The sequence below is a fragment of the Vespa mandarinia genome, chromosome 10 (assembly GCF_050613455.1).
Source record: "Vespa mandarinia isolate Hongniang chromosome 10, ASM5061345v1, whole genome shotgun sequence".
In the NCBI taxonomy this organism is placed as follows: domain Eukaryota; kingdom Metazoa; phylum Arthropoda; class Insecta; order Hymenoptera; family Vespidae; genus Vespa; species Vespa mandarinia.
In genome coordinates this window covers 1,407,011-1,429,508 of record NC_140819.1, presented here as the reverse complement: position 1 = coordinate 1,429,508, position 22,498 = coordinate 1,407,011, and the positions used below count along the sequence as shown (strand labels likewise).

Below are 22,498 nucleotides of genomic sequence, written 5' to 3'. Positions count from 1 at the left end.
GTAAATCGAGTAGAATACATAGATTCATTTACTTTGCATTACCTGATCTATTGTACACTAAAGATATACGTAAATATATATACTCGTATTACAATTTTATGTATTTATACAAATATATATTGCGTATATTATTATATTTAGGTATAATATTTTTTTTAATACATATTAAAAAATAAAACAAACATTAACAAATTAAATAATTATATATATATATATATATATATATATATATATATATATATATACATATATATATACACACACACATATATATATACATATATATACATATATCCATATATATATACATATATACATATATATATACATATACATACATATATATATATATACATACATACATATATATATACATATACATATATATATACACACACACATATATATATACATATATACATATATCCATATATATATATACATACATACACATATATAATATAGCAACGTTCACAACATATTCATATGAAAGTTTTATTAATAATCTTTCATAACTGACAAGACAAATATTTGTTTACTTATTTATAGCCTCTGTTTACGATAGGAAGAAAGAGAGAGAGAGAGAGAGAGAGAGAGAGAGGGAGAGAGAGAGGGAAAGAAATAAAGAGAGAGAAAGAAAGAGAGAGAGAGGGAGAGAGAGAGGGAAAGAAATAAAGAGAGAGAAAGAGAGAGAGAGAGAGTGAGAGAGAGTGAGAGAGAAAAAGAGAGAGAGAGAAATAAACTGGTACAAGTAATACCCCTTCCGTTTGTTTTTCTGTCACGCCCACATACTCATTGACGATAATGACACAATGGCATCTTACACACTTCAACAAATTATATGTTCTCTATTTCCGGCTTTCGATATTAACAAAAAAATCGTCTTTTCCATTCTATAAATTTTTTTCCGAAATACTTTGCAAAATTCCCGGTCTAGTCTCTTTTTTTCTTCTTTCTTCAACTTCTTTGTTATATGTACGTATAAGAACATGAGTACACCACATATATATATATATATATATATATATATATATATATATATATAAAGTTAACTGCAAACCGTAAAGCTAACATCGTGTAAACAGGTCGTGCGAGGAATTTCGAGTTTACGCGCATTGATCCACGTAAATGGAACCTTGCAGTCGATATTGACAATATACCCATTTGCAAATGCTAATGTATTTCAACGTGAACGAATGAAAGATCGAAAGATTCAATTCAATATCATAGCCGATAGCATATACTTCCGATAGGTATGTGACTGATGCTCTAAGTCAATATCAACAGAAATTCAATCAAAATATTAAATATTTTTCAAAAGAAAATAACATCAACACATTAAATCCATATACATATAGATATAAATAATTTAAATAAGAAGGTTTATTATTCTTCGGAATAATATCATTTTCTTAAGTAAAAAAGTCGATAAGGAAAACCTATTATTAAGAGAAAATATAATACAATTAATGTAAATGTAATAATAAACGATAAGAGAAAACAGAAAGTTAATGAATAACGAGTGGAAAGTAGAAACTCTGTAACTTATGTTCGTATTGTTATATGTCGCCGAGATGTACGACGAACGATTGTGTACTGGAGATAGATAAACAGTCGCTAAAGATGACACAACAATACAAGTCACCAAGTGTCTGATTGTAAGTAACTATGTTATTGTATTGTATCGTGGACTCATGATGCAAATACATAGATAGATATACATAGATACATATGTACATGTATTCACGAATACATACATGCATAAATATTATATGCAAAGCTTTTTTTTGTGAAAAATATACATAAAGGGATTTTATCTGTTGAAATTGACATTAAAGTGATTTTGTCAGAAAAATATTAATAAAAAGTTTCTTCAGTTTTTTTCCACTTATAAATGTTCGTATATTCTGAAAATATTGATGATAAATTTATAAAACAGTGCTCGTCTTTATATTGATGTTTTTAGAATGTTTGCATTTTTTTCTATTTACTTTTTTTCTCCAAAACAACAGAGACAAAGAAAGAATGTGAATAAATCACAATGTATTATCGAGATCAATGCTATTGACTAACGGACATCGACGATGATCGTGACCCTTTTTACTTCGAATCAAACCTTTTTATGAGACAAGTAGATAACTGCTTCGATTGATTTTGAATGAAAAAATAATTATTCATTGTTCCTCCAATTCCTTTTTCAAAAATTCAAAAACACTGTATCAATCAAAAAATGTCTCCTATCAAATTTAATCAAATTAAATGATAATGATATCTTGAAAATAATTTGTTGCACGTATATACAATTTTTGAGATTCAAGATCGAATAAGAGATCATAAATCTGTCCAGGGAACTCGCTTCAGGAACGCGAACGAATGTGAAACGAAAATAAAATTGGTCAGAGTAAATCTCGTTTCGATGGTAGCATATCGACGAAAACGACGACGTCACGTTCGTTGATAGAGAACCGTAGAGAATGTCGTTCTATAAAAAGAAATCAAGAAAAAAATTATTTCTCTTTTATTTAAAATGAATTTAACCGAATCTAACTTGAATCTGATTCAAATCGCATCATCTACACTACGATAAATAAAGAAAAAAAGTTATAAAAATATCCTTGCGATTTCCTTCAATATCGATAATAAAATGAATTATTATAAATGATTATAAACAATAATCTTTCCAAAAGATAATCGAAGGTCACATAGGACGATCGATTGATCGAAGAGGGCGTATCGTGAGAGCTATCGTACATACATCGCTTGAAAATAATATTTCTTTCCTGCGTGGCATGTAGCAACCAGGATCGATAAAACTGCGGTCGTTACGTTTTAAGCCGCATACATTCATATATTCGTACATTTCTATGTGCTATGTGTTTATGTGTGGTAGAGAGCAATAAACAGAAACATAGTAGCAATGGGTGGACTCTCTCACTCTCTTTCTCTCTGTATCTGTCTGTCCTTCCCTTCCTCTCCCTCTCTTTCCTCTCTCTCTCTCTCTCTCTCTCTCTCTCTCTCTCTCTCTCCCTCTCTCTCTCTCTCTCTCTCTCTCTCTCGTTATCCAGCATTCAACGGCATACTAAAATTACCTTCAACTGATTGAAACTTCATTGAAACTCTGACAAATTGCGGCAAATTTCCATATGCTTCCTACCTCTCTTCCTCCCTTTTACTCTCTTACTCTTATTCACTTGTAGTAATATAAGTACGAGACGGAAGTTTGGAAAAAGAGAAGAAAATGAATTGCAACTGCTTCAAGAATCTCATCCTCTTTTACTATCTCCCTTTCTCTCCATTCGTATAATATTCATCCTTTTTAGCCCATCCATGTATCTATAAGTGCAGAAAGCGAAGACATACCTCGTTATCGTTCCTAGATAATTTTTATTTCGAAATATGTCCCATCCTAAAACTTGTTTATCACAACAGGACTCAATCTTGAATTAAACTTATACGATGAGGTATAATATTTTAATAATAGAAAAATGTTCATTTCATTTCTACAGGCTTGGCTCGCGTAAACAAACATCACGTGTATATGTTTCGAAAATTCAACATATAATAAATGTAAATAATAATGTATATAACAACATATATAAATGTAATTAATATGTTTTATATTAAAATAAAAGCAGTATATAGATAAATAAATAAATAAATATGTATATATATATTCAGAAGGATATTATTATTTGAATATTATTCTTTATTGCATTTTCCGTGAGCGTTTGTATTTAAAGTAAATATCATATTTGTTTTCAATCTATATTATGTATATACAAAAACTGTTTTACCTATTATCACTCCAATAATACTACTAAAGTTTTTTCCTTTTTATAGATCACTCAGTACTAGGATATTTAACATTTTACAAATGTCGTACAAAAATATTGTTATTTCAATTTTTTATTTTTGTATTATAATAATGTCTTTCATTTCACTTAAACGTATTATACGAATTACTTCGATTTCATTAATTGTCTATATATATTTAATTTTTTTATATTCTTTATTTTTCAAAATACAAGATAAAATGTATGGACTTAATAACCATCCACAGATATTCTGATAAAATGTAACTCGTTTATCACAATTATCACTATTGGATAATCGTTCGACCAACCCGGCTTCTCTCCTTTTCTCTATCTGTCTATCTTCCTCTCGTATTTGCATTCAATGAATATTTACATACAACTATTTGACAAAGCGTTACATTTACTTAATAGTTGTACAAATATTCAATTTTCTATCGACAGATATTTGTGCATTCAATTAATCAATTCTCGAAAAATTCTATTAATTTTGGTCTTAACAACATCGATATTTTCATTCTCATAATGTTTTTAATTTTTGATTGCACAAGAAAATGCAAAATATAAATATTTGTATATTATGACATCGATGCAATTGAAAATATTTGAAGCGATAAAAGAAATACAAAATTTCGTCGTTTATTTTAAATATTTTCTACAAAAAATGTTTCATGGAATTATTTTCTAATGTTCCATTTTGAAACGTTCTCCCACTATTGGTTGCTCTCACTTATTATTTTCTTCTCACTTATTTTTTACCAATATTGCCATTTCTTCGTACTTATTCGCTTTAATTCGATTATTTTATAACGTTCTGGACAAGTGTGCAGAAAGGTGCTTGTGAAGAATGTCAAGAATTTTTATCGATGAAGAAAGCTTTGTGTTGCGCTATGACAAACTCGAAAAATGTTTAAAATTCCTTTATGTTCGCTTAAGTTATATGCCAATCAATCTCTAACTCTTCAATATCATTAAAATTGCGCCTCGTATCGAATATAATCACTTGGACGATCTAAACGGTTTTTTAATTACCTTTATTTGCAATCATATTCATAATATAACTAATATCAACATTATTTTGTCATTAAATAATATCGAACGTATCAACAATTTCTCATTCGTATTCAGGGTAAAAATAAAAATACAAAAAAAGAAGTATGTATTAAAAGTAATATGTATGATCGAGCATTTAACTTTCTCCACGACAAAAAATTCAAAAATTTGCATCCTTTTGCAGAACTCTTTTAAATCATACAGCAAGTAGCAGCAAGCAGTCTCCATATTTCAGAAAGTTTCACAATGAATTCGTAAGAAGCATCGTGGAGTGTACATATGACTAATTTTCAGCATTTGAAGATGAATTTTACTTTCTTCAAGATATTCCCTCTGTGATGACTTAATAATAATATTAAAAAAAAAAAAAAAAAGAATAAACTCTCTAGTATTATTAAATTAATTTAAGTTATCGTAGAGGAATTTTGTAAATTATTAGAAGAACGTAAAATATTTATTAGAAAAGTTGCAATATTATATTTCGATATTATATCGAAAATTTATTCGAAATCGATATTATATTGATGTGTGTATGTGTGTATCCATCCGATAGATCAATTAAAAATATTAAATATCAGGAAAGATTTGGAAATTGTAGAAATGAGAAAAAGCCTACCACATGTTACGATACATTATGATACATATATGTATCCATCGTTATTCAAATATAATAATTTTAAAAAAAGTCAACAAAGAAATCATTCTATCGCGTAATTCTTTTGTTATACTACGAAAAAGTAACTCTTTGAACACTCTTTGAACTCTTGGAATTACATTCTTTTTTCTTTAGAAAACATATATCACCTAAAGGAGATTTTTTATAATGCCTGCTCTTTACAATTTATGAGATCACATTCATATTTTTTTGTGGAATATTTTTAACGACTTACGAGATAACCATATCTAGCGACACTCGACTTTTATAAATATCGACAAATAGATAGTAAAATAAGTAGGCTCATTGAAACTTGTTTATAAATTAATTGGATATGGTTCTAAATAATCAGGTAGTTATGTGTAAAGAATAAATAAAATATTTTAATTAATAATTTTCTCCAAAATTAATAAAAATTCTGTTTAATTCGTCGACGATATTACGTAAGATTTTTTAAATATATTTTGAAATAAAATTTAATTTAAAAACATTTATTTAGATTATAAGTTGTTTAAAATAAAAACTTTCTTTTAAGCGAGAATATAACAGACAAGATAATGAAAAGAAGATGTAGGTAAAGTGAATAAATGTACTTTGAGACAAATTCTGATACTTTAAAGTTAAGTTTCTCAATTATGTTTTTTCGTCATTATATCTATCTCAATTAATTTTACATCGTAAGGAATTTGCGGTAAAAAATGTTATATTTTATGAAAAGTTACATTATCTATTTGTCCTGATTATAATTTAATAAAGAAGAATCATAAAACAAAAAATAAAAATATTAGAACGGAACGCTCTATAAAATCAATTTCGAATGGCGTATCTCGAATGTAAAAAAACTTTTCATATGGAACATGTTAATAAATTTTTGATTTATGTTCGATTCAACAGGTTTATGGTTTTCGAATCGCTTTTTGGATATACGTTACGAAATATTGCATGCATCGTAAACCAAATGTAGGGTTTGGGCCGTTTTAAACTGCGTCAAAATGAATTTATACGATGAGAAAAAGACATAGAAAGAGAAATAGATAGATAGATAGATAGATAGAGTAAGAGAAAGAGAGAGAGAGAGAGAGAGAGAAAGAGAAAGAGAGAGAGAGAGAGAGAGAGAAATTGAATATGCTGTTCGTTCTAATATACGAGTGGCTACGATCATCAAATACGCAGGTAAGCGTGCAAATACGTAAACGAGAGGGAAAATTAGTTTAAAAAGCCAGAAATGGAGGTAGGACATTTTTACTGAGAAAAATAAAAAGAAAATATAAAGAAAAAACATTAAAAGAATCAACGAAAAAGTTTCTTTACTTAAGTAAAAGAAAAGGCAGAGGATAAAAGTCGACAGTAAAAAAGAAGAAAATTGTGTTTTCTCTCTTCGAAACACATTTTTTCTCTCTCTTTCTCTCTCTCTCTCTCTTTCTTTTTCTGCTTGTTAAAATACACATACAGAGACACAGACACACGCAGCCGTTCTTATCATCGAGATATTATCGGCGAGAAAAAGGAATAGAAATAGAAAAGAAAAAAGGAATAGAATTATACCTCGTTGACTTAATTACAATTCCAAAAAGGACAGAGATGCAAGAGATATTACGAAGGCCTCATGACATACTGAAATGAAGAGAGATTGTCTCGAAGTTCGGTAAACATTCGTCGACATTGACGGCTTTTCTTTCTCTCGTCCTCGCTTTCCGGCAACAGGAAGATGAGGGTAAAAAAGAAGGTCGTGAAGGATGAGGATTAAGGGCGAGCGAACGACTGATGTAAACAGAGCCTGATTTACGGGGATTTGCGTGACTCAGCCTTCTGGAAAATTCGATGTGCGAACCTCGTGTCCTCGTAAAATTCATTTCACGGACAAGCAAGTACGATTAGTATGAAAATCCGCAATGAAGCGTAAACTAGGAAACGTGAAGTGTCGCAAAAAAAAGGAATACATCAACGATAACAAAAGTTGTATTTATTAATAAAATAAGTAATACAATTTTCGGAAGAGAAATTCTTCTCTTTCTCTCTTTATGTATATGTACATACATATGTATTTAATATAGATTGATAGAATATCTTACCGAATAAACATTCTCTTTTCAAATTTGGACGCAAAAACATTCTCTTTTCAAATTTGGACACAAAAACATTCTCTATCTTTTCATAGGACTCTCTAAGGACCCGTTCGAATTTAAATTAAACGAATTTTCAGCCGAAACAAGATTGGAAAATTACGAGCAAGGAAAGGAAAAAAGTACGTAGGCGATTTGCATCGTCTATACGCGGAATACTCTTGAACTCGGGCGATTTATTAAATTACGAAGAAAATCATCACAACACGAAACTCCTTTTAAAATTCGATATACTCGTAAAAGTGTGGATCCTATATGGGATGACGTCATACGGATGTCAAAATGACAGAATAAATAAAGAATTTCCAATCTTCTTAGTCTCTGAAAACAATTCGAAAATCCAGAATCGAAAATAAGATAACACAAAAGGATCCTTTTCGAAGAATAAATATTCAATGAAAAGTGAAATAGACTCGCGTTTAGCATCGAAAATTCTTTGCATGATCTTATAGCTAATTCTTATTCAATATATTTTCTTCGTCTGTTATTTGCGTTATATATCAAAAGAGACAATGAAAAATTTCCGAACGAAAAATTCCAACTGAAATTTTATCAATTGTGTATCATGAACGATATTGATGGAAAATGTGTGAAATTAGATGGAAATCTTGAAATTAGGATAAATGAAATTTTGAGATTTCGATCTAATTTCATTGTAAATTCCCAGAAATATTCGTTGCGCAATACTGTCATATAATTCTGTGAACTACATTCAGCGATGTAATTCACATTAATATGATCTGTATCTGCTCAGAAGTTTAGTCTTTACATAAGAGAAGTGACATATGTTCCTATGCATTTATTCGTGTGTATATATATATATATATATATATATATATATATATATTTCTGTTTCATGTTACGAAGTTTTCTCAATTTGTGGAAATTGCAATGTTGCTGTATTTTCTGACCCATAATTGCAATTACATAGAAGTTATACAATTATAGAAGAAAAATAACAATTATAAAGAAAAAATCTACATAGACGAATAGAACAAATAGAAATAATATTAATTTGAAGGCAAAATAAAAGGTATATTAAAATATTATATTCTAATTAATACTCGGTATTATATAAATATTATTTTTCATAATTAAATTCATTTCTTGAGATCATGATCATGCAAGGAATGCCACGTATTTGATAGGGTATCATATTGTGTCCTCGACCACAATGATAGAAACTATTCAGGACAACTGTTTCATCGATCGTCGTATCGAGACGCCGTGGAAATTGACGGAATCCTCAGCCTGAGAGAACTTTATAGTAAAGGATCGTGAATCGATAATGAAGAGCGTCTTCTGCATTTTAATATCGTTATCTCTATTTCTCTATGTTGATCTATCTTCCCGTGCAATATCTGCATTGTAATACTTCCAATCAGATTTGTACGAGAGTTCATAGATTTATTCTTAGATACATTAATGAACGTATTGCAAAAGGTATTTAATGGTATTTAATTATTTGGTAATTTTAAGGATTAAATTAAATTATTCATTAGGTAAAAGAAACTTTGAAAATTTTCAACAAGAAACTCTAATTTATTTACAAGTACCTTTTTACGCCTAAACCATCAAAACGGATAAGGTCTATCGAAAACTTTTCTGACGTAGTGATTTTGAAAGAAATAATATGAAATTTGTGTGGGAATGAATCGAATGCGTCACCAGTGAAACTCGTAGTATGATTTATAAATATTATCTAAAAATAATTCTACCGGCCCCTGTTATCGACGAAATAAATTTCCTATATCTTTACAATGAATTTCGAATTTTTTCCTTCTATTTCATCCCCCATATTTGAAGATTTTTTAATAAACATGAAATCGATATTTCTGCGATATAATAAAATGAAAAATTATAAATAATAGATATATCATATAAATTCATATTTAAGTATACATGCAATTCAATCTATGCATTTTCAAATTCCAATTTCCAAGTTCCTTTTCAAAAAGTTCATTGCATTTATTGCACCGGACATTAAAAAATCGATTTTCCATGGTAAAAATAGAGATTTATCGAGTATCTGTTTCCGCTTAGTTTTTCCCATCGTCCACTTTTATCCTTCCTTTCTTTCCTTTTCTTCCTTTATTTTTTTTTCTTGATTTTCCTATATCTTTTAATTTAAGTTCTATATCTATCCTTTTATAACCACCTTATATCGTTCTTTATTTTATTTACATTCATTTTATATAAAATGTACTAAATAAATATAATCTACGTTCATATTTGTACGGTTAATATGGTAAACATTTTAGAAAATATAGTCAACAATTTCATAAAATTATGAACTACGATAAGTTCACAGTTATACTTGTTAAAAATAAAAATAAACATCTCAAGATCGATCTACTTCCCTTTCCCCATCTCTCTCAGCATAAATTTTTATCCATTAATATAATTTAATATGCAGTAAAGGTAAAGAAAAACAACATTATCAGCGTCATCGTCATCGTCTTCATTTTTGTCATCGAAAAAAATTCGTTGACCAAAATTCAATCAATCCTGATGTGCTCTCAGTTTAGAATTTTTTACGATTATCGATCAATCTGTATTAAATTTGCCCTTGTATCTTTCTTAAATATTTTGGAAAATTAAAAGAGAAACTTAGGTGACAACAGTGAAAATATAAGATCTGGAAAACGCGACGGAAATTGAATTTTTGGCATTCAAGCTATCATCGCTCGTATAAAATACAATGTAAACGGAGAACGATTCTGTTGAAAAATATTTGTTGATCGTCTTGAAATGATTTATGAAATTAAAGGAGTGGAACGAACAAAGTCAATAATATGCTTATATCATTGAAACTTATACCAAAAGGCTTTCATTCTACGAAAAGTTAAATCGAAACTACCAAAACATCGCACGAAATTTTTTAAGAATATATTATGGATCCAATGACAAATTAAAAAAAATGAAAATGAATAATAAAATTTACTTATTTATCATCTATTATTAAATTTACTTATCTACGTATACCAATTAAAGCTATCTCCTTTATACCAAATATTTAAATAACATATCTTACATAAATACGCTTCTATCGTGTATGTAAACGTGATTTCTATTTCGTTTCGTGCGCATAAAAAATATAAAAAAGAAAGAAATATAAATAAAAATAAAATAAATGATTAATGGAATGACTATCTATTGTCGCCGCAATTATATGCTTGTACCACTGTCTGCATTATTGAAGGTCCCGAGAGAAATCTAATGGGTATAAACTTGGAATCGTCAAGACGTTTGCACGCAATATTCACTCATAAAAAGCTATAGAAGACATAAACGTGACGAATAACCGGAGGCGTATATTTATGGCGTCATGACGTTGTCGATGAAAAGTGTCATAACTCTGCTAATAAACAGATGTCATTCGTCTCTTGATAAATGATTTGAGTTTCGACGTACTATTATTTCCTTGTATGTGCACACACATTGACACACACACACACACATCAAGACGAATAGAGATATTCAATGATACATTGCGTCCTTCGATTAGAAACCTTGGTCAACAGTTTGTTAATACACATTAAAACAATCGGTAGTTTTTAAAAATTAACGATACCTAATCCCGACTTTTGGTTCGTTATGCTAAGTTATATTTTCGTTTTTTAATAAATGTAAAATTCATATCCTATAACCACTGAGAAAATTACACAGGTTAAATTATAACGGAACGTATATTAAATTATATTTATTAATTAAAACGAATTTATTATTTTACTAAGTAAATATTTATATATACAAAATATCCTTTCCTGTTAACGATACACACGAGTCTGTAATAACACATAAGAAAAGGGTCTCCTTTCATTTACTTTTATCGCAAAATAAAGGATTTCGTATGATTCAAAGTGAGTATGATTAAAACATGACAAAAAGGAGATATTATTAATTGTTTACTTGTGAAATTTACGTTAATACGAATCATTCACGACAGATTTAAAAAATGTAAGCAGTTACAGTAAATTCATAGAAATACTGAAGTGGATTCTCCTCTCAAGCATCGAATATTTTATCTTCTTTTTTTCACCCTTTTAAGAGGATACAATATAGGTATTCGTTCACAATCTTGTTGCAAAGCTATTAATCCAAGATGGATATTTAACGTGAGTTTTTACCTCTTGAAAGAAAATAAGTATTACTACTATTAGTATGATATTGTCTTGAATACCAGAAAAGCAAAAAGAAGAAAATAAGTCCTTAGAGAAATAAGATCTTATCACTTTTCACTTCGAAATGTTATTCGATGTATATCTTTACTCCAAAATAAAGATTTCTGTGTTCATTATATCACGTTGATCATGTTGAAATAATTATTTTCAAGTATACTCCATAAAATTGTTAAAATGTGATTTTGCCAATTTGTTTCCTTGAAATGAAACGATAAATTAATAAACTATTCGACGATCCTTAATACTTGTTTTATAAATTTGAAACAATTTTATTTTGTGCAATCAAAAAAGAAACTTTTGAAAGTAAAAATAAAATTGAATCAAGAAAGTTAATTATGGATGATAATATTACATTGCTGAAGTTTATCCACAAGAAGAATCATACTAAAATTCTTACATCCTATTTATCCTATCTATATCGTTTCACGTTAGCCAAATTGAAAATAAACTTTGTTTCTTAGCTATGAAGCCAAACGAAGAAGGACATGCCTTCCTTTCTAAGACAGTTTGAAGAAAAAGAATTGAAGATAATCGATCGTACGTTTAGTAAAATTAAATTGAGAGAGAGAGAGAGAGAGAATAATGATAAATCCATTTAGAGAAGATAATACGGTAACATTGACGATAATCACTTTCCTTTTAACACTTAATCGACGAATTTATTTTGTTTATGGAACATATAAAAAAGACCAAATAGATCGACAAAAATCTTAACAAACGATGTAGTCATCGAATCGAGTCACTTCTTTTCCATCTGTCGTTTTGAGTGCTCAATCTTTTTGTCAATAGAAGAAAAAAAGAAAGAAAGAGAAAGAAAAAAAGAAGAGATAGACATAGGAAAGACAAAACGAAATCTTGAAACGAAGTGCTGGCGTAACGCCAAATAGGAGGATAGACGCACACCTTTGTTCGACAGAGAGCTTTTTCCACTGACACATTCCAACTGTAGTATCGAAAATTCACGATAATGGTTCATAATGAAAGAGAATACCGAAGACAAGCTCCGAATAAAATATGCGAAAGAGATAATTTATCGATATGTACTAACATGACGTTTTTGGCATATTTCGAATATTAGGCTCTTTAATAAGTTCGTTCGTATTATCTTTGAAAAAGAACAAAAAGATAAATACAGGAAATCAAATAAAAAAAAGAGGAAAATACATATTGATATTCGATTTTCAAAATCTTAGTTAAACTAACAAAAGTTAGTTTAATTATGGAACGTTCAATTGAGCTCACATTCATTAGTATGAAGAAACAAGATCACTTTAACGCACTTCATTTTTCTCACTCTCTTACTCTCTCTGTTTCAATAATTGCGGTTATTTTAATTAATCGTTACAAATCGTTATATTTAATTGAGCATGCTTTTATATTCGTTGAAGTTTGCAATCAAAGAGAATTGCACTCTTTCTTTCTTTTCTTCTATCTCTCTGATCGTTCTCTCGTTTCCAAAGGACACGAACAACTATCACGCCATTCCTACGTTCTGCAAACAGTCCTCGTTTGGCGCACGAACTTCGATCCAAACAGAATATCGTTCCCTTGATGTTTGTCACGGTTTCGAAATTCGTGTTACCAAATCAAATTCCAATCGAATCGTGGATGACACACAATTTAAAATAAATTGAATAGAAATTATCAACTAATCCTACGTAGAAACTATCGTAGGATCTTTGAAATATCATTACTGTTTTTCCGAAATTTAAAAAATTTTTTAGAAAAGAGGTACACAATATAAAAATGAAAAAAAAACAACGTAAGAATTGATATTTTCATCCTTATATGATACTTTTTTATGTTGAAAAATTGAAATAGTAACAAACATCAATTTTTCAACATAATGAAGCAAATACTCCTTCACAAGGTACATAAAATTCGTATGAAGGAGCAAAAAATATTCAAATGTTCGAAGAATCCTTGGCTTATTGAGAAGAGTAGACAAGAAAGCTGATGGAGAGCAATCTTGAGAAACTCCATTAGTGCGTCTCAACTACGAATTCGATCGATATCGTACCAATAAAATCGACTCTTCACAGATTATCGACAAGAAACGACCGAGAACCGATTAGGGTGGAAGAAAAACGTTCCATAACAAATCGAAAAGTTTCGGGACTAACATAACTATAATCGATAATGTGATGGATGGATTTAGAAGTCGAAGACCTCCATTTGAAGTCTTCTCGAAAAGAGAAGAAGATGATTGTAAGAGAAGATTCAGAACGAAACGAAGAAAATTTGGATGATGCTTCTTAATCTGACAAAAAGATTTGAAAAGAGATAAAATAATGATATAATATTAATCAAATGATTATGAGCAATTAAAATTGAAATCAACTGAAATATTATAAAATGCGCTAGATTTTAAAAGAGTTTGCAAATTAGAAATAATATAATCTCTAATATATAATACTTTGAAAGATTAAAAATACTATAACCGTTAAATAAAAACAATTACAGAGAAAATAGCGGAACTAAAATATAATCACGAATTCAATTATATAACAATAAGTTAAATACAAAGAAACTACCTGATGATAAGTTTATTCTGCGGTTTATGAAATAAATCAGAAAATTAAAATGAATTTCTAAAATGATTTATTGTTTTCTGGTAATCTATTCATTGTTTTTGTTATACAAAAAATCATCCTCTTATAAATCATCACGAGATTAAACGATTGTAAAGCATTGTCCAAAAGTCTACCCCCCAAAGACCATTCTTTCGTTAGAAAGAACATTAACGAAATATTTTCAAAAAACACTTTAAATTCTCTCTTTCGAAAAGAAAAAGAAAACGAAGAAGATTTATAGGGAACTATAAAATAGTAGTGACAAACCAAATACATCGTTTTTTTTTTGTTTCTTTAGAATAGAGAAAGCTTGAAAATATTTTTCTGTCTTGATTATGAATCACGCTTTTCGATAATAACAATGAGGGGTAGAAAGAGATATTTCCGTTCTCTTCTGTTTTTTTATCTGAAGACAAATGACAAGTACATACTACATTGCTTTTACATAATTCATACGATCTCTCCCTTTTAACATTCTTTTTTTGTAAGAAGTGAAGAAAGATGGATGAAAAGAACCCTCACAAGAGAAACCGAACATCATAGCATGCGTTTAATCATGAAGAACGAACTCTCGGGCCCAGATCACGAATATCTCCAACCTCATTATCGGATCTCTGGTAGGAGACATCTTTAAAAAAGAATATATTGATTCCTTTCCTTTGTTGAATTCTGTGAGAATAAAAAGAAATATAAAGATCGTATTCGTATTATTAAACGACAAAGGACCAAATTTCGATCGATTTGACCAAGACCAAGAAAATTATTGTAGATATAATTAAATTTCAATAATAAAATTTAAAATATATAAAATAATTAATAGTTAATAATTCCTATGACACTACGATTATCTATGTATGTCTGTATATATATATTTTTTTTCTCTATTACATTTTTCATAAGTATCACAAGATGGATAATAAACTATATAAACAAAAAATATGAAAATTATATGATTATTTAGAAGAGTATATTAATATTTTATGAATATGTTCGAATGGGTCGTCGTGATCGAAAATTGGCAAAATTATTTATGACTGACGATAAGAAATTTCCTGAAATATATTCTTAAGAGGAATATGTAATTGGTGCGTACTCCAGCCGTCATCGGCAAATTTGCTGAGTCCATTTATTACCGAGCAGACTAAAAATGCTTTCAAGCCGTCTTCGAGCGTTTGCTAAGTCACTACCGATATACGATAATGCCTATGTATATAAACGCACACTACACGCAACAAAAATTTCTATATATAAACCGCAGATGAAGCACGTCGGTTCAGCTTTATGAGATATTCTTTCTGCGAATCAACGTCACCATCGTTTTCCTTTCCCATATTTTTACATTTTTCTTTTCTACAATATGAGATTTCACACACATGTACACAAGATGAACACACATAAATATCTATCGCTAAAATTCAAGTTTCATTCAATAAAAGCACAAAAAATAAGTGATTATCCGATAAATAGCGTCGGAAAATTTCGTTATCATCCTACAGCAGGAGAACCAACAAGAATGGCGACGCCAAAAAGTAACATCGAAAACATTCGAGTACTGTGACGGGTAAACAAGTCTTCTTTTTCTTCTTTTTAATTTTCTTTCTTGAAACAAATAGAGATAATTTCTGTAGAAAAACCATCTTCGTGATATAGAATCTTCTTGAGTTGGAGAATCTATTTTTCACACTTTATCTATATTTCTTTTTACATCCTTCGATCCGACGGGAAATTTCATATATTTTCTTGATGATGAAATTTTCTTTTGCTATCACAAAATATAATATCTTGTGATATTACATTAATGTTCTTTAAAACATTTTATTTAAAAAGAAAAAATAAAAAAGAAAATTTAATCGTACTGTACGAATAATCGATAAAGTCTAACATGGATTAAAAAACATTTATCCTAATTACGTGACGGAAAACCAACGAAGAAGACAAAATATTGAACTATTTATATCTTATAGAGACGTCTTTTTATCGATCGTAATTACCTTCATATATTTTCCGGTAATCGGTCATACTAAATGACAATTAGCGAGCACGCCGAATCGATTTATCTACATACCATCGATATATTAGCTAATTATCGAAAAAATTCTATGCATTGACACAGATACAATCGAAAACAAAAGAAATACTTTTGTCTGTTATCCTATAATAGATAATATAACATGTTACACAAAAAAAAAGAGAAGCTTTCTTTTCGATTTCACAGTATTACGAAAGATATTTGTTTCTTGGCAACTTTTCTGGAATATTACATATCTATGGTTTAAGTACTCTCTATTTTTATTGAATGATTATTGAAATTGATTACAATATACATATTAAAAAAAGAAATTTCATTCTTAACTCTGCTCGATCTTTCGAGAGATAGAGAGAACAAGAGAGAAAAAGAAAAAGAGAAAGAGACAAACAGACAGACAGACGGAAAGGCAGGTAGGCAGGCAGACAGACAGACAGGCAGGCAGGCAGAGACGAAGAGAGAAAACGAATCCTTCTGTCATTGGTTGTAATAATACTGCAGTAATTAATAACGATTCCTGAAGCGTGCAACAAAATCGTTTTTCAATTACACATTTCTATAGCTTTGTTTTTCGAATCCGGTAAATTCGAAATTACAAGCTATACCAGTCTGTTTTTGAAGAATATATGAACGGGAGGACGATTAATTCACCGAAAACATCTATATAGAAATGAGAGAAATGAGAATATTGTACAATGTCAGTCACTTTGGATTAAAAAATAAAAGAATAATTTAACGAACGAGCCATGAGATTTTATAATTTAGACGTCGCCCCTGTAGAAATATCGTGAGAGAGATAATTCAGCAGGTAGACACCGTCTAACGACAAGTTTTGTCGGCGACAAAAACCGATAATCGTGAAAAAATCCACGGAATTCTCAAAGGAGTATTGCCTCGAGTTTATACGTCGCACGAGCATCGATCCACATAGATTTCAATCGATGATCCTTGGGTAAGTTCGTTTTGAACGATATCCTCGCTTTCCTAGCGTCGAGCTCTTTTTCCGTGCTCTCTCGGATCCTTTCTTTTCTTTTTTTTTTCATCTTCCATAGCAAAAGTATAAAAAATAAAAAGAAAAAAAAAAAAAAAAAGAAAAATAATGGAGAGGAAAAAAACATATGAAATACAGACCATCAGTATCGTCCGAATGAGCGATAACGGTGATCGTCTTGCATCTTCCAATAGGACTTCAAAAAAATATGATCGTTGACCGCTTCGGTGTTTTCTTTTCTATCTTCTGTCACTTTTTCTTTTCTTAATTCCTTTTATTTTCTTTTCTTCGAGAAATAGAAAAATTCTCACGAAAGGAAGAAAACAAAATATGCTCAAAATTTTCAAAAAAAAAAAAAGAATAAATGAGATGCTGTCTCGTCGGTGAATTAAGAAGAAAAACAAAGAAAATATTTTTATCGTCCTTTTTTCTCTTCGTTGTCGTTGTCCTTTTCGTCGTTGTTCGTGTGTGAAATGCGCGTCGCGACGTTCGGCCACCGACTGTTCGCTGCAACGCATCGAATGTCGGAGCGACGCCCGAAGACATCCGAGGACGACCGACGAAAGCAATGCGCCGCACCCCGCACAAACAACCCTCAAAGCAAAAGCAACCCCTCGTCGTATCGCTCTGAGATGACCGCTCTTCTTTTTTTCTCCTTCTTGTTCTTCTTCTTGTTCTTCTCTTTTTTCTTCTCTTTCTTCTCTTTCTTCTCTTTATCTTGCGATTTCTCTCTTTAACCCTTAGGTTATGAACTATATATATCTATACCCACTCTTTACAGCCTGACTGATTCATCCAAGTCAGCTTTGCACCGGAAATAGATTTATTCAAAGAACCGAACTTTCAAGGGCAAAATGTTATATTATCAAAAGCGTATCAGATATACTATACGTATGTATCTATGCACACATTTATCTTAGAAATGATATTTTTGTTTATTCCGAATTGGACATTTTGAAAGTACCATTATGATATAAGTCATCGTCAGTGATAATAATCTTATGAAAATTAATATAAGAAACTAATGATTTTAAAAAATATTATTACATTCTTTATTGTACAATCTATCTGAGTGATCTATCTATTATATAAATAAACTGATATTAGATAATTTATTATTAATTTTTTTGTCATTTGATCTGATTCCCTTCAAAATGATTTTCTTAAAAATTTTTCATTTCTAGCAATTCTTGCATCTCTGAAAATAATACTAGCGGATTTCAAAAGAGGATATCGGCATACATTTGGATCCTTCGAATACGAGCAGCGAGCTGTCATATGCAAAACGCGCTATTGACAATTAACTCGTTTAAATGAAGAATCCTTAGAAAAAACGAACGAACGGTCTCGATGGATCGTAGGGCGTGGCTTTTGCAACGCGATAATACTCACGTTCGATCGCTTAGGAAAGAAGCCAGCAGGAAATAAGCCGGTTCAATCGGCCTCTTTTACCACACCCATCTTACAGCTGTCCGATCCTCTTCCGATCGATCGTCTATTTCTTCCTTTCATATTTCTCTAACTAAAAAATTTATGAATACAATATGTCCATCAAAATAAAATTAGAAAGAGAAATACGAATATGTTACTTAAAGTATCAATGATAATTACAACAAAAACTTTTCGATTTTTATTGATCTATAGATCATTCTCACAATTGAGTGAAGTAATTTAAATATTTTATTTGATTGTTCGCGTCTTTATGATCTACCTTTCGAACTTAAATCTTTTAAGAACTTATAACTATATTTGAAAACTTTAGTCTGATCGAATAAAAAACTTTATGAAAGATCACGTATCTAAAACAATTCAGATTGGATAAAATATGAAATGGAATATATTCAGACGTAAACAATTACGAAAGATTTTACAAGAAATTCGCTTTAAAATCCAACTTTGTTCGATACGTTCGTTTCTTGTCAGGGACATTCAATAAACGTTTAGTTTGTGAGACTCGATTACTGTGTCTTTGATGTGAAACTTCAAGGTCGTTATGATGGACGTCAAATATCGTGATAATACAGCAAATATTCTCTATACACAACTCTATCCGTTAGTGAAGCGAAATTAATGAAGTCCGTTGGTACATTCGAGAGAGAACTCAAGTCGGTAGGAAGTAGTAAAGACACGCCGATCGTGCGACCGCCAAGTGAAACGGATTTATATTCGTCGTACCATGCTAACGAGATAATAAAACTTACGAACGTAATGAGATATAAAAACTCGTAGATAATAAAAAAACATTATAGTCGAATCTTTGCGAATAAAAAAAATTAAGTTATAATAAAATAAAGAAAGGATAATGTAAAGAGAAGAAAAAAAACAGGAAGAAATTATCCGACTTTTCATATAACAAACATGAAAGAAAAAAAACCTGTATTTCATAAAATCTTGTTATTTAATTATAAAACATTTTTGTTCGTTAATGAAACATTTTTTTAAAAAAGTTCGAAAAGCAAAAAATATGCATAAAACAAGAGATGACGTTCGTAAGATTGTTAAACGAGATTAAAGAACGATGATATTATGTGACAATAGAAATACTTAGACATTTGATTTTCCGCAATGCGACGAAAATGGACTGTTCGTTAAACGAAGCCACCGATCTCAAATTCGATAGGTAACTATAATGCTTGATACTATATACATATATGTACATATATATATATATATATATATATATATATATTTATACTCTAGAGAAACTAAATCGTCATGATAAGAGTAAAAAAAATAGTATGATAAATGACTTTCTCGCAAAAAAGGAAGACAGGAATTGTACGAGAAGAAGGAAAAATAAAAAAAGAAATGGAAAGAAGAAAGGAGAAAAACACGAATATGAAGATAAAAGACAAACGAGAAAAGTAGGAGAGCAAAGACGTATCTATTACTAACGCCTTGACTTTACAGTGTAGTCTCTCTAAAACGAACGAGCAGAAATGCATTAATAAACATGAGATCGAATGAATGGAATGCTTATAACGCAACAAGCATTGTATTAAAGGAAACGAGTGAAAAGAAGAGATCAGACGTAGTGGTTTGAAGCTAACGTTTGCCATGTAAGTACATTATATATACATTAGAAAAAATAAACAAGGATAAATACTTTCATAAAACAACACATTGTATTACGTTATGTTATTAAATTATGTGAAGATTATAAGGATTAAAATAAAAATAATAATTTTAATTTAAAAATAAGAATAGATAAAAATGTAGAAGACGTAAATAAAGGAACAAAGGATGAAGAAAATGATATAAAATAAATATACGATTTCCTGAAAAATTCATTCAAAGTATAAAATATATTTTTTATCTCTTTCTCTTTCTCTCAACATATAATGCACATTGATCCATACTATATCTCAACGAAGTAATCAGAATGTACCACGAGTTTATACGATAGTTCATTGCGAACGAGTTAACTTTATGCATCGTACCTTTGGCATTTACCCTGTACATCCTACAAGTCTCCGTTTAATTATAGCTGATGCGTGAGAAATGTCTCCCAGCGGATAACGAGTAAGCTAGTTGTGTGTCAAGTCGGACACCTCTTGCATATTTCCAAATGGTTAACGCGAAATGAAATTTCGTTATGTCAAATTTTCGAACGATGAACCAAAAGCATCCTACGAATATATTAAAATGCCAACAGTTTGAATGTAAAAAACGAACAATTCAATTGTATATATAAATTTATTACATACGTACACATAGATTCGTTCATTAAAGAAGCACGAACATATTTATGTCGATTCGGTTAAGAGCATCTTCCGATATAATATAACGTACTACGGATAGTTTCACGAGCTATACGCATCGTATATTTCTAATGATAGCCTTTAGTATCCTAATGTATAATTAGGCATATATATTACGTCGAATATCGCATTCCTTGGCTCGATGGAACGTGTTTTTCCATAAATTGATAACGACACGATGTTAATATGCTTATTTGATAGAAAAAAGAAAAATTATTTTCAAACAAATTTTTCGATATTAACCGACCGTGAGAAAAGAAAAACGATAATCTTTTCTCTCTCTCTATTTTTATCGATCATTTCGTTCTAAGAAGAACATCATTTTCGGCTAATCGCATCCAAGAACCAACTTGTCGTAAGAACGACGAACGGATAACTCATTTTAAAAACTTCGTCATCATCGTCGTAGTCGTCGTCGTCGTCGTCTTCGTTTCTTGGCTTCCTCGACGAGACTACTTTTTCTCGCTAAATATAATAGTTATTGCCGACTACGACGAAAACTCCTTTAGGAAATACGATAAAAGAATATTTCTACCTTTGAACCTTGTCTACAGAACGATTACCAGAAAATATAACATTAATAACGAAAAAGGTAAAACGAATAACTTCGTTTCTAAGTTATATAAAAGACAAAAGGATAACAAATTTTTCTACGCAAATTCATTAACATTTATGAAATAAAATGAACAAGCGAAAAATTGAATTCAAAATATTTCATCCGTTTAAATTCTCCTCGTTTTTTTTCTTTTCTTTTTATATTTTCGAACTTATTTTAAAGTTATTTCGTCAAATAATGAGACGTATAAAATAATTTGTTAACAGTTTGTTTCTCTCGATAGTACGTCTAATGATAAGATTGAAAATAGAAATTAACTAGTATAAAAATTAATATGACCATGCTACCTTCTTTTTCTTCTTATTCGTTCTTGCAAGCATCGTCTTCTCCACCTTTTCCTTTTTCTTCTCATCTTCACCATACATTTTTCTTCTCTTCTTGCCATTTTCTCGGCTATTGAGTTACTACGGGAAGATAATGGCTACTATCGGGGATCTAAAAAGAGAAAAAAGTTAGTCAATATTATTGTGACACCGATACTTTTATTTTTTTATTGCTGCACGAGATAAAAACCCTAGAATAGAAGCCATCTAGCTTGGATGTCCAAATATTCGTAAGTTAATTAAAACATAACTCAGTCGAGTAAAATAATAATAATAATAATAAGAATAATAGTATAATGCATAAGAAAAAAAGAAAAACGCAAAATGTATTTTCTAGAATCTTATTCGCTTTGGTCTACTTATATCTTAACTTCTTATGAC

General features: G+C 29.9%; 1 protein-coding gene across 3 annotated transcripts in view; it reads right to left on the bottom strand.

Annotated features, from left to right (window-relative positions):
* wake (ankyrin repeat and fibronectin type III domain containing protein wide awake) overlaps positions 1 to 22,498 on the bottom strand; it is a 96,615-nt gene that overhangs the window by 72,983 nt on the left and 1,134 nt on the right. For 2 of the 3 annotated variants that reach the window (XM_035873481.2, XM_035873483.2), the window contains exon 2: positions 22,082 to 22,229. In XM_035873481.2, coding sequence (XP_035729374.2) covers positions 22,082 to 22,159 — 78 coding nt within the window. In that variant the 5' untranslated portion in view covers positions 22,160 to 22,229. Of the gene's footprint in view, positions 1 to 17,557; positions 17,823 to 22,081; positions 22,230 to 22,498 lie in introns of those variants that run through there. The other variant, XM_035873482.2, reaches the window with a different exon arrangement.